Here is a 12,206-nt window from a genome sequence, read left to right on the forward strand (position 1 = left end):
GACTTGGAAGCGCTTTAATTCTTGGTGTATAACAAAGAAGTTATCACCAATAGAAATCCCTTCGGTTTTAGAATTTATCCATGAGGGAATGGAGTTGGGATTGGCGGCCAGTACCTTAAAGGCCCAAGTGGCCGCCTTATCGGTTTTCCTGGAGAGGCGTCTATCTCAGGAGCCGCTCATTATTAGATTTTTTAAGGCATTGTCCAGAGTTAGGCCGGTGCCTTTTAAGTTTTTTTCCGAAATGGGACCTATCCCTGGTTCTACAAGGTTTGACTAAAAAACCTTTTGAACCACCAGAGAAAGCGACGCTCAAATTATGGTCGCTTAAGCTGGCCCTTTTAGTAGCAGTTACTTCAGCGAGAAGGGTAAGTGAATTACAAGCCCTATCTATTAGGGAACCTTTTTGTTATATTTTCCCAGATGGGGTCGTTTTGAAAACTGATCCAAGTTTCCTACCGAAAGTTCCGACAGCCTTTCACAGGTCGCAGGAGATTATACTTCCTACCTTTTGCCCCACACCAGCCAGCCCTAGGGAAGAATCTTTCCATAGCCTGGACGTGAGAAGGTGTTTATTACACTACCTGGAAATCACAAGGGAATTCAGAAAATCGAATTCGCTCTTTGTGTTATTTTCAGGACCACGTAAAGGGTATGGTGCCTCTAAGAACACTATAGGTAGATGGCTGCGGACAGCTATCAGTGAGGCGTATAAAACTTCAGGGTCTGATCCCCCCCCACAGGGGTAATGGCCCATTCAACAAGGGCAGTGGCAACGTCCTGGGCGGAGAGAGCAGGAGCTTCCCCAGGTCGGATATGTAAAGCGGCTACATGGACAAGTTTCTCCACCTTCACCCGTCACTACAGATTGGACTTGCTATCAGCAGCAGAACAATCGTTTGGCAGAAAGGTGCTGCAGGCGGTGGTCCCACCCTAGAGTAAGTACTCTCTTATCATCTCCAAGGTGCTGTCCTGAAAGACGTAGGGAGAAAAACCCTAGTTAGACTTACCGGTAACGGTATTTCTACGAGTCTTTCAGGACAGCACCGATGACCCACCCTAATTGTATTGTATGATGTGGTGTTATTTGCTATGTTCTGCTTATCTATTTTTCAGCATGGCTGGAGGTACTCTTAGGCAACTGAGGCCATGGTGGAAGCATCCGGATTTTAAAGAAAAACTGACTGCAGTGTTTCCTGGGAAAGTGGGTGGAGCTGCGCTCTCTCTCCAAGGTGCTGTCCTGAAAGACTCGTAGAAATACCGTTACCGGTAAGTCTAACTAGGGTTTTTTTTTCCCCTCAGCCATGATGGGTTTTAAAAAAAAAAAGATTTTTGCAACTTTAATCGCACAGATTCTCTTTCATTGCCCAGGACCCTCAAACGGGGGGAACTAGGGGTGGGAGAAGATGAATCCCCACAGGGGACCGTGGTGAGGCTGATGATGACTCTTCTGAGGTGTCAAATGTGGGAGAACCAGCTGGATTCAAAATCTTGCTGAATGGTCCACTCCACATTTATGCTCCCTTAACTAAGTGTTTGGGTTCGTTAAAGCCTTCTCAGACTGCATGCGTTTTTCTGTCCATTTATTGTCGGAAAAGCCTTTTTTTTTTTTTTTTTTGTGTCTGAAAAGATCTCCCAGATAAGTTATTTTCCTTCTAGTTAAGTTTTTACACTTTATCCTATGGTGGAGGAAATTCACTAAGTACGGTATACTAGCAATTAACGCAGTATATCCTCTGTGGATAATAGCTGTTATTCGGCAGACAATCCTCAAATGCTTAGGCATCCGACGAATAAAGTTGGAATTCCTGTTAAAAAAAAAAAAGAGAGAGAACTTTTTTCTCTGGCAGATTGAGCAGCCTGGCTGACAGTAATTGCTTAATCGTTTTGAGGCCAGTTTAACAGGTGTTCTAGGATCCTGAATTTGTTTTATGCTTGCAATAATGGCTTGTGAGTTCCTTTTTTCCACAAGGTTCTCAGGCAGTTGCTGGCTTATAAACTAGTCAAACGCACAACTGCTGAGATGCCTATGGCAGTTTGTACCTGTACAGCCTAGGAATACCAGATGCTATACACGGTTCTGTGCACATTGTTGCTAAACGCATGAGTGCAGGAACGCACATCAGCGGAGGATAAACCTCCTTTCACCATGCAGAAACTCCTGGCTAGTCTTCCTTTTGTGGTAGAACAGCCATTTGAGATCGTTTGGATAATTCATCCAAAGAAATTCTAGTGGGAAAAGTACCCCCTTTTTTCCATTTTAAGTAAAGTAGTCAATATATTTAAATTTTTAAAGCTCCTTCTTTTGTGCCAGGGGCATCAACCCCCAGGCAGACATGATGGCTTCCGCCATCAGGTTCAGTAGGTAATCCTCAGTTAACCCCAGTGAAGGTCTTGGGGAGGAAAACCTGCAAGATACTGTAGCCTCCTTACAGTAGGCGCCCCGCTAGCTCAATAGGGGAAATTCTTCTGCAGTTCTCATGGATCTGACAGGAAGACGAATGAAGGACTTCCTCAATAGCTCCAATCTGGAGTTCCAAGAGTTCCCGTCTCCTCGTTTTTTCTCAGATCAAATGTTCCTAAGGATCCAGAGAAAAAGAAGCCTTTCTCTCTGCATGGAATTTATCCAATCAGTAGTCTCCTTCCTACAAGTGGGTTGAACTTCTGGCATCTATCAGCGTCAAGGATGCTTATCTGCATGTGTTGATCTTCCCCGCTCACTAGAAATTTCTACACTTTGGGGTAGAAAATCTTCATTTCCAGTTTGTAGCTCTACCTTTTGCACTTCAAGTGTGTATAAAGATCCTCCCTTTGCCAGATTAAGGGCTCAAAGTATAACGATACTAGCCTACTTAGATGATCTACTCTTGATAGGTCAATCAGTAGCCTGTTTTAAACCAAGGTCTGGTTACCGCAGTCAGCTACTTGGAATACTTGGGTTGGATCCTAAACCTAGTAAGATCCTCATTGAAACCATCAAGGAGATTGCAGTTCAGAAAAGGATATTTTTGCCCCAGGAAGGAGTTGGGGGCTAGGTTTCCACTGGTGCGGCCTTTCATGCGATTTGGGACTGAAGAGTCGCATGACGTGTTGTGCCCCATGATTTACAATGAGTGCCGTTCATGTCTGTGCGACTTCAGGTGGCAGCAGCTTCAAAGTAGTCCGTGCACTGCTTTGGTCCCACTTTTGTTGCGACTTGAGGTCCATGGACCACAAGAATACACAGGCATTGCTTCAGTTTGCGAAGCAAAATTGCGGCAAAATCAAGTGTCTTTGGGGACGCAGTAGTGGAGACATACCTTACAGGAACTGATTCAGTTGGCCAAAACAACAAAGAAGAATCGTGTTTATTGGGAAAGATGGTGGCTTCTTTGAGGTCGTTCCTTATGCGCAGTTTCATTCAAGACTGCTGCAAAACAGTATCCTGTCAACTTGGAACAAGAAGGTCCAAACTCTGAACTTCCTGTTGCGTTTATCTGCCAAAGTGCGTCAGAGCCTCAATTGATGGTCGATTCTTTCTACCAGTTACCTGGAAAGTGGTAACAGATGCCAGCCCTTTGGGCTGGGGAGCAGTCCTGGAAGAATCGTTTGTCCGAGGGACATGGTCCAGATCAGAGGTGACCTTCTGGCCATCAATATTCTAGAAGATTTGGGCGGTACGCCTGGCCCTGGAGGCCTGGCCGCTCAGACTACAAAATTGTCCTGTCAGGATTCAATCAGACAATGCTACAGCTGTGGCTTATATCAATCACCAAGGGGGCATGAGAAGTCGTGCGGCCCAGAGAGAGGTGAATTGATTTTTTCTGTCTTGGGCAGAAAGCAACATTCCTTGTCTATCAGCAATTTTCATTCCAGGAATGGAGAATTGGCAGGCAGACTACTTGAGTCGCCAACTATGTTTTCGGGAGAATGGCTCTTCACCCCAGCATCGTGCTGTCAATATGCCAAGGATGGGGAGTTCCGGACATGGGTCTGTTGGGGTCCGGGTTCAACAATAAGATTGACAACTTTGTGTCAAGGATAAGCAATCCGATGGCATACGAAACAGATGCCTTGGTATTTCCATAGGATTGGTTTTCACTGATCTATGCTTTCCCTCCTGTTCTGCTTCCGTGCCTTCTTCGCAGGATCAAGCAAGAAGGGAAGGAGGTGATTCTTGTGGCCCAGGAGATCTTGGTTTGCCTCGATCATAACGATGGTGGTAGGGGACCCTTGGTCCCTACCACTGTGGCCAGACCTTCTTTTGCAAGGTCTGGTATTCCATCCTTCCTTACAAATGCTAAGTTTAATGGTTTGGCTATTGAGACCCACATTCGAAAATAAGACTGTGGGGTGTCGGCTTCTGTAGTTTCTACTTGCTTCTCACTCTCTGGTTTGAACTTTATTCAGGGGGTAATGCGAATTAATCCTCCAGTTTGGTCACCCCTGAACCATTGGGACTTAATTTTAATCCTGTCGGCTTACAGAAGCAGCCTTTTGAGTCAAAATGGAGATATTCCCTTGGTTCTCTTGACAGGGAAAACATTTTTTTCTTGATTGCCATATCTTCGGCAAAAAGAGTATCAGAGTTGGCTGCTCTTTCTTGTAAAGAGACATATTGGTTAATAAGGATGAGGTTGTACTGCGGCCTCATCCTGAACATTCCTACAGAAGGTAGTATCGGGTTTTCATTGAAATCAGGATATTGTTCTGCCTTAATTTTTTTTTCCCCGAACCTCGTTTTTGTGGAAGGTAGGTCACTACATTCTCTTGATGTGATGAAAGTGGTCAAGGTCTATTGAAAGTGACCACTCAGATTCATAAAACCAGATGTTTTTGTTTGTGTTTTATAGACGGTCCTAAAAGAGGACAGGCATAATCAGAATCTACTATTTTTAAACCAGTTACAAGTGATTGTTCAAACTTTTGGTTTAAAGAGGAAAGTTCCTCCTTTTCATATTAAAGCACACTCCACCAGGGCTGTTAGTGCCTCTTGGGCAGTGCATTACCAAGCCATGGCTCTGTGTCCCCTGATGTATGAAAAGAAAATAGGATTTTTAAAAACTGCTTACTGGTAAAATCCTTTTCTTTGAAGTACATCAGGGGACACAGAGGTCCCTCTCTTCTTGGTATACATGTATATTGCTTTGCTACAAAACTGAGGCGCTCCCAGTAGTGGGAGGGGTTATATAAGGAGTGCACTTCTTTTTAATTTAGGGCGTGGCAGTGTCACATCACCTGAAGGTGGCCTATAACCCACATAGTAACTACTATGGCACTGTGTCCCCTGATTTACTTTTAAAGAAAAGGATTTTTACAGGTAAGCTGTTTTAAAAAATCCTATTTTTATTCGCAATAGAAAACAAATCAAATGCTTGACCGCTTGCCAACCGTATTCTGTATGTATATAGCGGCAAGGTGGCTCTCCTGCACAGGATTACGTACCTGCATGCCCAGGTTTGGGGCTTGCGCGACGCCAGCAAGCCGCTCCTGCTATGATTGAACCCCGGCGAAAGCCAATCAGTGCACAGAGTCTGCATATTTTTAGCACCGATGACTGACTGTATTGGTGTCACTGGTTCCCAAAAAGTGTCAATTGGTGTCCGATTTGCTTACCACAGCCACGCTATAAGTAGTCGCTGATCGCCGCTATTACTAGTAAAAAAAAAAAAAAATCCATTAATATGGCCTGTAGATGCTATAACTTTTGCGCAAACCAATCAATATACGCTTATTTTGTTTTTACTAAACTATGTAGCAGAATACATATTGGCCTAAATTTATTATATTATAATGTAAAAAATAATTTTGAGGATGTTTTTTTTTTATTTTTTTATTTTTTTAGGAAGAAAGTAGGTTTTTTTTTTTTCTACATTGTCCTGCCTTTTTTTGCGCTATAAAACAAAAAAAATAATTAAAAACCACAGCGACGATCAAATACCACCAAAAGAAAGCTCTATTTGTGGGAAAAAAAGGACGTCAGTTATTTTGGGTACAGTGTCGCCTGACTGCACAATTACCGTAGGGCGTCATATGACATCCTTGCCTTTAGCTGCAGGCATCATTCAGACATCCCCGCACAAAGTCATCATTCAAATATCATTATTTCCAGCTGGCGATTCTGTGCACAATAAGAACAATCATAGCGGCAGTTCCGCTGCTTGATCGTTCTTACAGGCGATGGGAGAGGACGCCCCCCCTCCCACCGCCATCTAGTGCTTCTCCGGGCTCTCCCATGCCATTGGGGGCCCGGAGAAAGAATCGGCCGGCACCAGATGACGAGGATAGATATTTCCGGTGACCAGATGGTCATCTCTCTGACCGTCGGAGCCCCGGGCGTGACGTTATGACGCTGCGTCCGGGTTCCCGGAAGTAAACAAAGCCGTGATCGCGGCTGTCTGCATGAGATCGGTGAATTGTTTTTTCTCGAGCCATTTTAAGCTTGGCTAGAAAAAGTGCCTGAAAAACTGCCTCCCAATCATTTGCATGAGTGCTTTCACAGCAGCCTTGGGGTGGGTTTGGAGTGCTGTAAAAAAAAGCTCCAAAAATGCCCCTACCCATTGAAATGAATGGGCAGCGCTTCCAAAGCACCTTAAAAGTGATTTTTTTTTAGTGCCCAAAAAGCACAGCAAAAATGACTGGCGTTTTAGCAGCGCTTCAGTGAGTGTAAAAGGGGTCAAGTTCTACAGTATGGATGTTTAGTACCCTGCAGCCTTCTGTGTGTTTTATTATTATTATTATTATTATTCAGGATTTATATAGTGCCAACAGTTTGCGCAGCGCTTTACAACATTAGGGCAGACAGTACCGTATCAATACAGGAGAAATCAAATCATAGGCCCCTGCTAGTTGGAGATATCAATTTAGTAACCCATAGTAAAGAAAAGGCTAAAGATCCTGTGTCCTGTACTGTACCCCAAGTAACAGATTTTCCCTAATTAGTCAAAAATTTATTTTTTTCTGCTCTTTTGCAGTTGTTTCTGGAAAAATGAAAAGCCAACAGCTCCAAATACTGTAGCTGTAGGTTTGGGCGAGTGGGGGAGGGGGTGCGATTTTGAAATTTTCTGCTTGGATCACCAAGGCAGGTGGGATAGGGACTGCAAGAGGCTGATACCTAGTTAGATTTAGGTACTTAAGACTGCTTAATGATATAGTCATAAATGCAGAGCTGCAGTAATTTGTCTTTTTTATGTCTGCCTGAAGTTTAGCTTTAACCTATTTTCCCTGAGAAAATCAAAAATGAGCAAAAACAAGTTTTTTGCTTGAACTGTCAAAAATATTTGCATAAGACTAGCTCTGTTTTAGGAATTCCAAATTTTGTGGATTCCTAGTTTGAACCAATATGTAAGAAATCCACGTAAAGCCGGGCACTAAAATTTTCAACCAATTCATGGTTCATTTTTTATTTTGATGATTCATTCTACCATTCTGCAGTGATGTGCAAGTGGAAACTCACAAATCTAAGTTTATTTTCTTCTTTTTATCTTTAGAACAAGTAAGGCTGAAAAACATACGCCATGTATATCGAAGTTGTGTATGGTACCAGCTGAAGTCCATCAAGCCACAGCAAAATATAGTCCCCACAATAAAGTAAGTACTATATTCAGTTTTGTGTGTGTGTTGGTGTTTTTTTTTTTATTTTATTTTTTTTTTGTACATATATGAAAACATCTAACGGAAAAATGTCAGCAGTTATACTAAGTTCATGCCTTTTGCAAGTATGGTAATTATCATTCTTGGTACAATACAGCTAATGGCAAAATACTATCAAGTACCATGTAATTGTGTGTTGTACATATATATATGTACCTGTTAATTTAACCACTTTCAGATCGGACCATTTTGCTGGCTTAAGACCAGACCACTTTTTGCTATTCGGCACTGCGTGACTTTAACTGACAATTGCGTGGTCGTGCGACATGGATCCCAAACAAAAAAGTGACGTCCTTTTTTTTCCCACAAATAGAGCTTTCTTTTGGTGGTATTTGAACAGCCCTGCGGTTTTTATTTTTTGCACTATAAACAAAAAAAAGCGATAATTTTGAAAAAAACACATTATTTTTTACTTTTTGCTATAATAAATGTCCCCCAGTTTAGGCCGATTCGTATTCTTCTACATATTTTTGGTAAAAAAAAAAAAAAAAAAACACGCAATAAGCGATTATTGATTGGTTTGTGCAAAATTTATAGGGTTTACAAAATAGGGGAGGGTTTTATGGCATTTTTTATTATTTTTTTTATTTTATTTTTTACTAGTAATGGCTGCGATTAGCGATTTTTATTGTGACTGTGACATTATGGTGGACACATCGGACATTTTTTACACATTTTTGGGACCATTATCATTTTATACAGCAATCGGTGCTATACAAATGCACTGATTCCTGTGTAAATGACACTGTCAGTAAAGGGGTTAACCCTGTATTCCTGTTTTGGTGGTAGCCCAAAACGTGGTAAACAGGACATATGGGCAATCTTCCTAACAGGGACATAGACAGAAATAAAAAAAATCTGCCAGGTCATTCAATCCCTCTCAACTCTATCTAAAACCAAAAAACATTCTCCCTGTAGTTATATTTTGATTGTGCTGCGGTCACCACTTCTTCTACACTATATGGTCAAGTTTGTGGACACCTAGGTGACCAAGTGTAGTGGAGGTTTTTTCAAATGTTACTGACCACTGTCACGTGATTGGAAGCCAGTCCTCATGGCTACTGATTTGTAGCTCAGACCAAGAGCTGTGTGCAACGGCTTGGTCTTTATCCTGTGAGCGAGCAGTGAGTACGCTCTCAGCACATAAATGTCTGCTCACCAACGCACGTATAGTGCGTAGGTGTAAAAGCGCACTCTTTTGCCTTCATGCCAGCATGTCGGGAAATCGTAAAGACAATTTTGCACATCCAGCAAGTGGCAACAGTTTGAGGAAGGCCCTTTTTGATTCCAACAGGACTGGGCTTGAAGCCACATTGATAAAGACATGGTTGAAAGAGTTTGGTGGAGGAACTTGAGTGGCCTACCTAGAACCGTGACCTTTGGTGTACAGTGCAATGCTGATCAGGAGCCAGGTCTTCTCTTCAACATCAGTAAATGGCCCACACATGCTCCTTTGGCTAAATAAGAACACATTTCGTCACACTCCTAAATCTTGCAGAAAGCAAAAGAGTGAAGGTTGTTATAGCTGCCAAAGTAGGACATCGTTCAACAGGCTAATTTGGGTGTGATGGCCAGGTGTCCATCATTACTCGCAGATGCCTTTTTGAGTGTTGCTGTGTCACAATGCATTTGTTGGTATTAACTGACACATAGTTGAATGATAAACACCATTGCTAAGCAGCATTTCTTAACTCCACTCCTCATTTGTATATATATTTTTTATTTGCAGCACAGCTTTGCTAATGTCTACAAAGGGTTAATAAGTAACCTCTCATAGGATATCTGTTAAACATGCATGGCCACTGTGAAATGAAGATAATCCATACTGACACACAACACCTAAGCTGCATCAGATCTTAAAACTAACTTTGCATTTACATTACAAAGGCATGTTTGAAGCAATAAATGTAATTGCAGTTATACAGAAGCAATAGTTCATAATACCTTGGTATAAGTTTACTTTTGAAAACGTATTTATTTTATTTCTCTTTATGTCTAATTTACTAGGAAAACCGTTTTGCTTTTGGGATGGGCAATATTCCTTTTTCTTGCCTACAAAGTTTCGAAAACAGATAAAGAATATCAAGAATACAACCCATATGAGGTGTTGGGTTTGGATCCGGTAAGTAACCAATTTTAGGTAAACAAAGTAATAAATAAGCTTAAAGTGTTTGTAAATTAAAAAAAAAAAAATATTTGCTCTGCCTTTTTAATGTGTTTAAATATGATCTGTAATGTCATTAAAACAATGTCTTGTTTTACCTGGTTATCCTGCTTGTGAAGGGAATTGAAATAAAACTGTGCCTCTGGTCTCAAACAATTAAATATACCTCTGTGTGCAAATTTTGACAAAGGAAAAAGGGGAAAAAGCTGCTGCCCTACTTTTGATCACATCACAATATACGATATAATAAAAAAAATGGATAGCACTAATCCCTAAAAATCATCCGCAAACCTGCATAAATGTATTCCACTACCAATTGTGCAAAACAATAAATGTAGCTTACCGTATATACTCGAGTATAGGCCGACCCGAATATAAGCCGAGGCCCCCAATTTACCCCCAAAAAAACTGGCAAACTTATTGACTCGTGTATAAGCCGAGGGTGAGACATGCCTGTCCATCCCTGTGTGTGTGTCCGTCCATCCCTGTGTGTCCGTCCATCCCTGTGTGTCCGTCCATCCCTGTGTGTCCGTCCATCCATCCCTGTGTGTGTGTGTCCATCCATCCATCCATCCATCCCTGTGTGTGTGTGTCTCCATCCATCCATCCATCCATCCCTGTGTGTGTGTGTCTCCATCCATCCATCCATCCATCCATCCCTGTGTGTGTGTGTGTCTCCATCCATCCATCCATCCATCCCTGTGTGTGTCTCCATCCATCCATCCATCCCTGTGTGTGTCTCCATCCGTGTGTGTGTGTGTGTGTGTGTGTGTGTCCAGCCTACCTTTGTCCCGAGCCTCCGTCCCGTGCCTTGCCTCCTTGCCTCCGTCCCGTGCCGTGACTTGCCTCCTTGCATCCGTCCCGTGTCGTGCCGTGCCTTGCCGCCGCCGTCCCGTCCCGTGCCGTGCCTTCCCTTGCCTCCGTCCCGTGCCCTCTTCGTCGGCGGCCATTGTAAAGTTCAAAAGCTGCGCCGCCGCCTTCGCCTGTGATAGGCGGAACACTGAATTTCCCAGCAGCCTGTGTTCCGCCTATCACAGACGTCGTATCATCCTCGTCCGTAGTACGAGGATGATACGATGTCCGTGATAGGCGGAACACAGGCTGCTGGGAAATTCAGTGTTCCGCCTATCACAGGCGAAGGCGGAGCCGGAGGCGCGGCTTTTGAATAGAATGGCCGCTGTCTGTCTGCTCGACACGCTGATCGAGCGGGCAGACAGCGATGACTCGAGTATAAGCCGAGGGGGGCACTTTCAGCCTCAAAAAAGAGGCTGAAAATCTCGGCTTATACTCGAGTATATACGGTAATTCATATCGATTAAAGTGCAATCTGCTATAGAATAGAATAAACAAAATCTTCACATAAATTCAAATAAAGTGCAAAAATCAAGTAACAAGTGCACGATTCAAAAAACCCATCTATTTTATGCAGGGAAATTATGAAATGACAAGTTCGAGGTGTCTCCACCAACATGGGTATATACAGCTTGATTTACTAGCCCAATCGTGGCAGGGCCAGCACATTGTCACCACGCACACCAAAAATCGTGCTCGGAACTCCAGTTGGATGCATTTGGGCTATTAGATCAAGCTGTATAGACTCGTGTCAGTTGAGACACCTTGAAATGTGAGTGGCTTTTTTGACTTTCTAATAAAATATGATTTTAGACAATTTTACTCTATGGGGGTCTTTTTCTTTTTGATCTTTCTCCTTCATGTGATTATATGGGAGCATCCACTGTCTGATTGCCTTTCGGAGTGGTTATTGATTTAAGGGCGCATTAGTTGGTTTATAACCTTACCAGCAACTCGGGTGAGTTTTAGTTATATTGGTGACAGAGCATGCAGGGTGTTTGAAGCACACCATATGAGTTTACATGAAGAGTCACATCATGTTTAAAGCGCAGGTTAATAAAATGTCTTGTGGGACTTGCCATTTCACCATTTTCATGCATTAAATATGGACTTTTGAATCGTGCACTTTATTTGCATTTATGTGAAGATGTTTTATTCTATTGTATAGCACAAGGGTCTCCAAACTTTTTACTTTAAGGGCCACACTGTATATTTTACAGATATTCGAGGGCTGAAAAAAAAAAGTTATTTATAAATGAATCCTCAGCCATGGAATATAATAGAAATTCAAAAAAGGCTGCCATCAGTGGGGCTGGATGGTGCGAATGTATTCTCTGCCCACACCTAAATGCCAGAGCCTTCAGGGCTAAACTCTAAGTGTGCAATGAGGCCTTATATCAGTGTTCCTGTCAGAGCCTCCCTGTCCTTGTGTCCCCAGCTCCACACAGTTGTATCCTCATAAAACTCTCAGTACACGCTTGTGTCCCCATTAGCACCCGCCTTGCACAATTCTGTTCCCATCACAGCCCCCCCCCACACATTTATGTCCCCATCAAAACTC

General features: G+C 42.7%; 1 protein-coding gene across 2 annotated transcripts in view; it reads left to right on the forward strand.

Annotated features, from left to right (window-relative positions):
* SEC63 (SEC63 protein translocation regulator) overlaps positions 1–12,206 on the forward strand; it is a 108,898-nt gene that overhangs the window by 22,410 nt on the left and 74,282 nt on the right. For both annotated transcript variants that reach the window (XM_077487157.1, XM_077487155.1), the window contains exons 2-3: positions 7,467–7,566; positions 9,637–9,751. In XM_077487157.1, coding sequence (XP_077343283.1) covers positions 7,467–7,566; positions 9,637–9,751 — 215 coding nt within the window. The remainder of the gene's footprint in view (positions 1–7,466; positions 7,567–9,636; positions 9,752–12,206) is intronic.

The sequence above is a fragment of the Lithobates pipiens genome, unplaced genomic scaffold (genome assembly GCF_037356315.1).
Source record: "Lithobates pipiens isolate NorthernLeopardFrog02 unplaced genomic scaffold, aLitPip1_a1.2 Scaffold_18, whole genome shotgun sequence".
Taxonomy (NCBI): domain Eukaryota; kingdom Metazoa; phylum Chordata; class Amphibia; order Anura; family Ranidae; genus Lithobates; species Lithobates pipiens.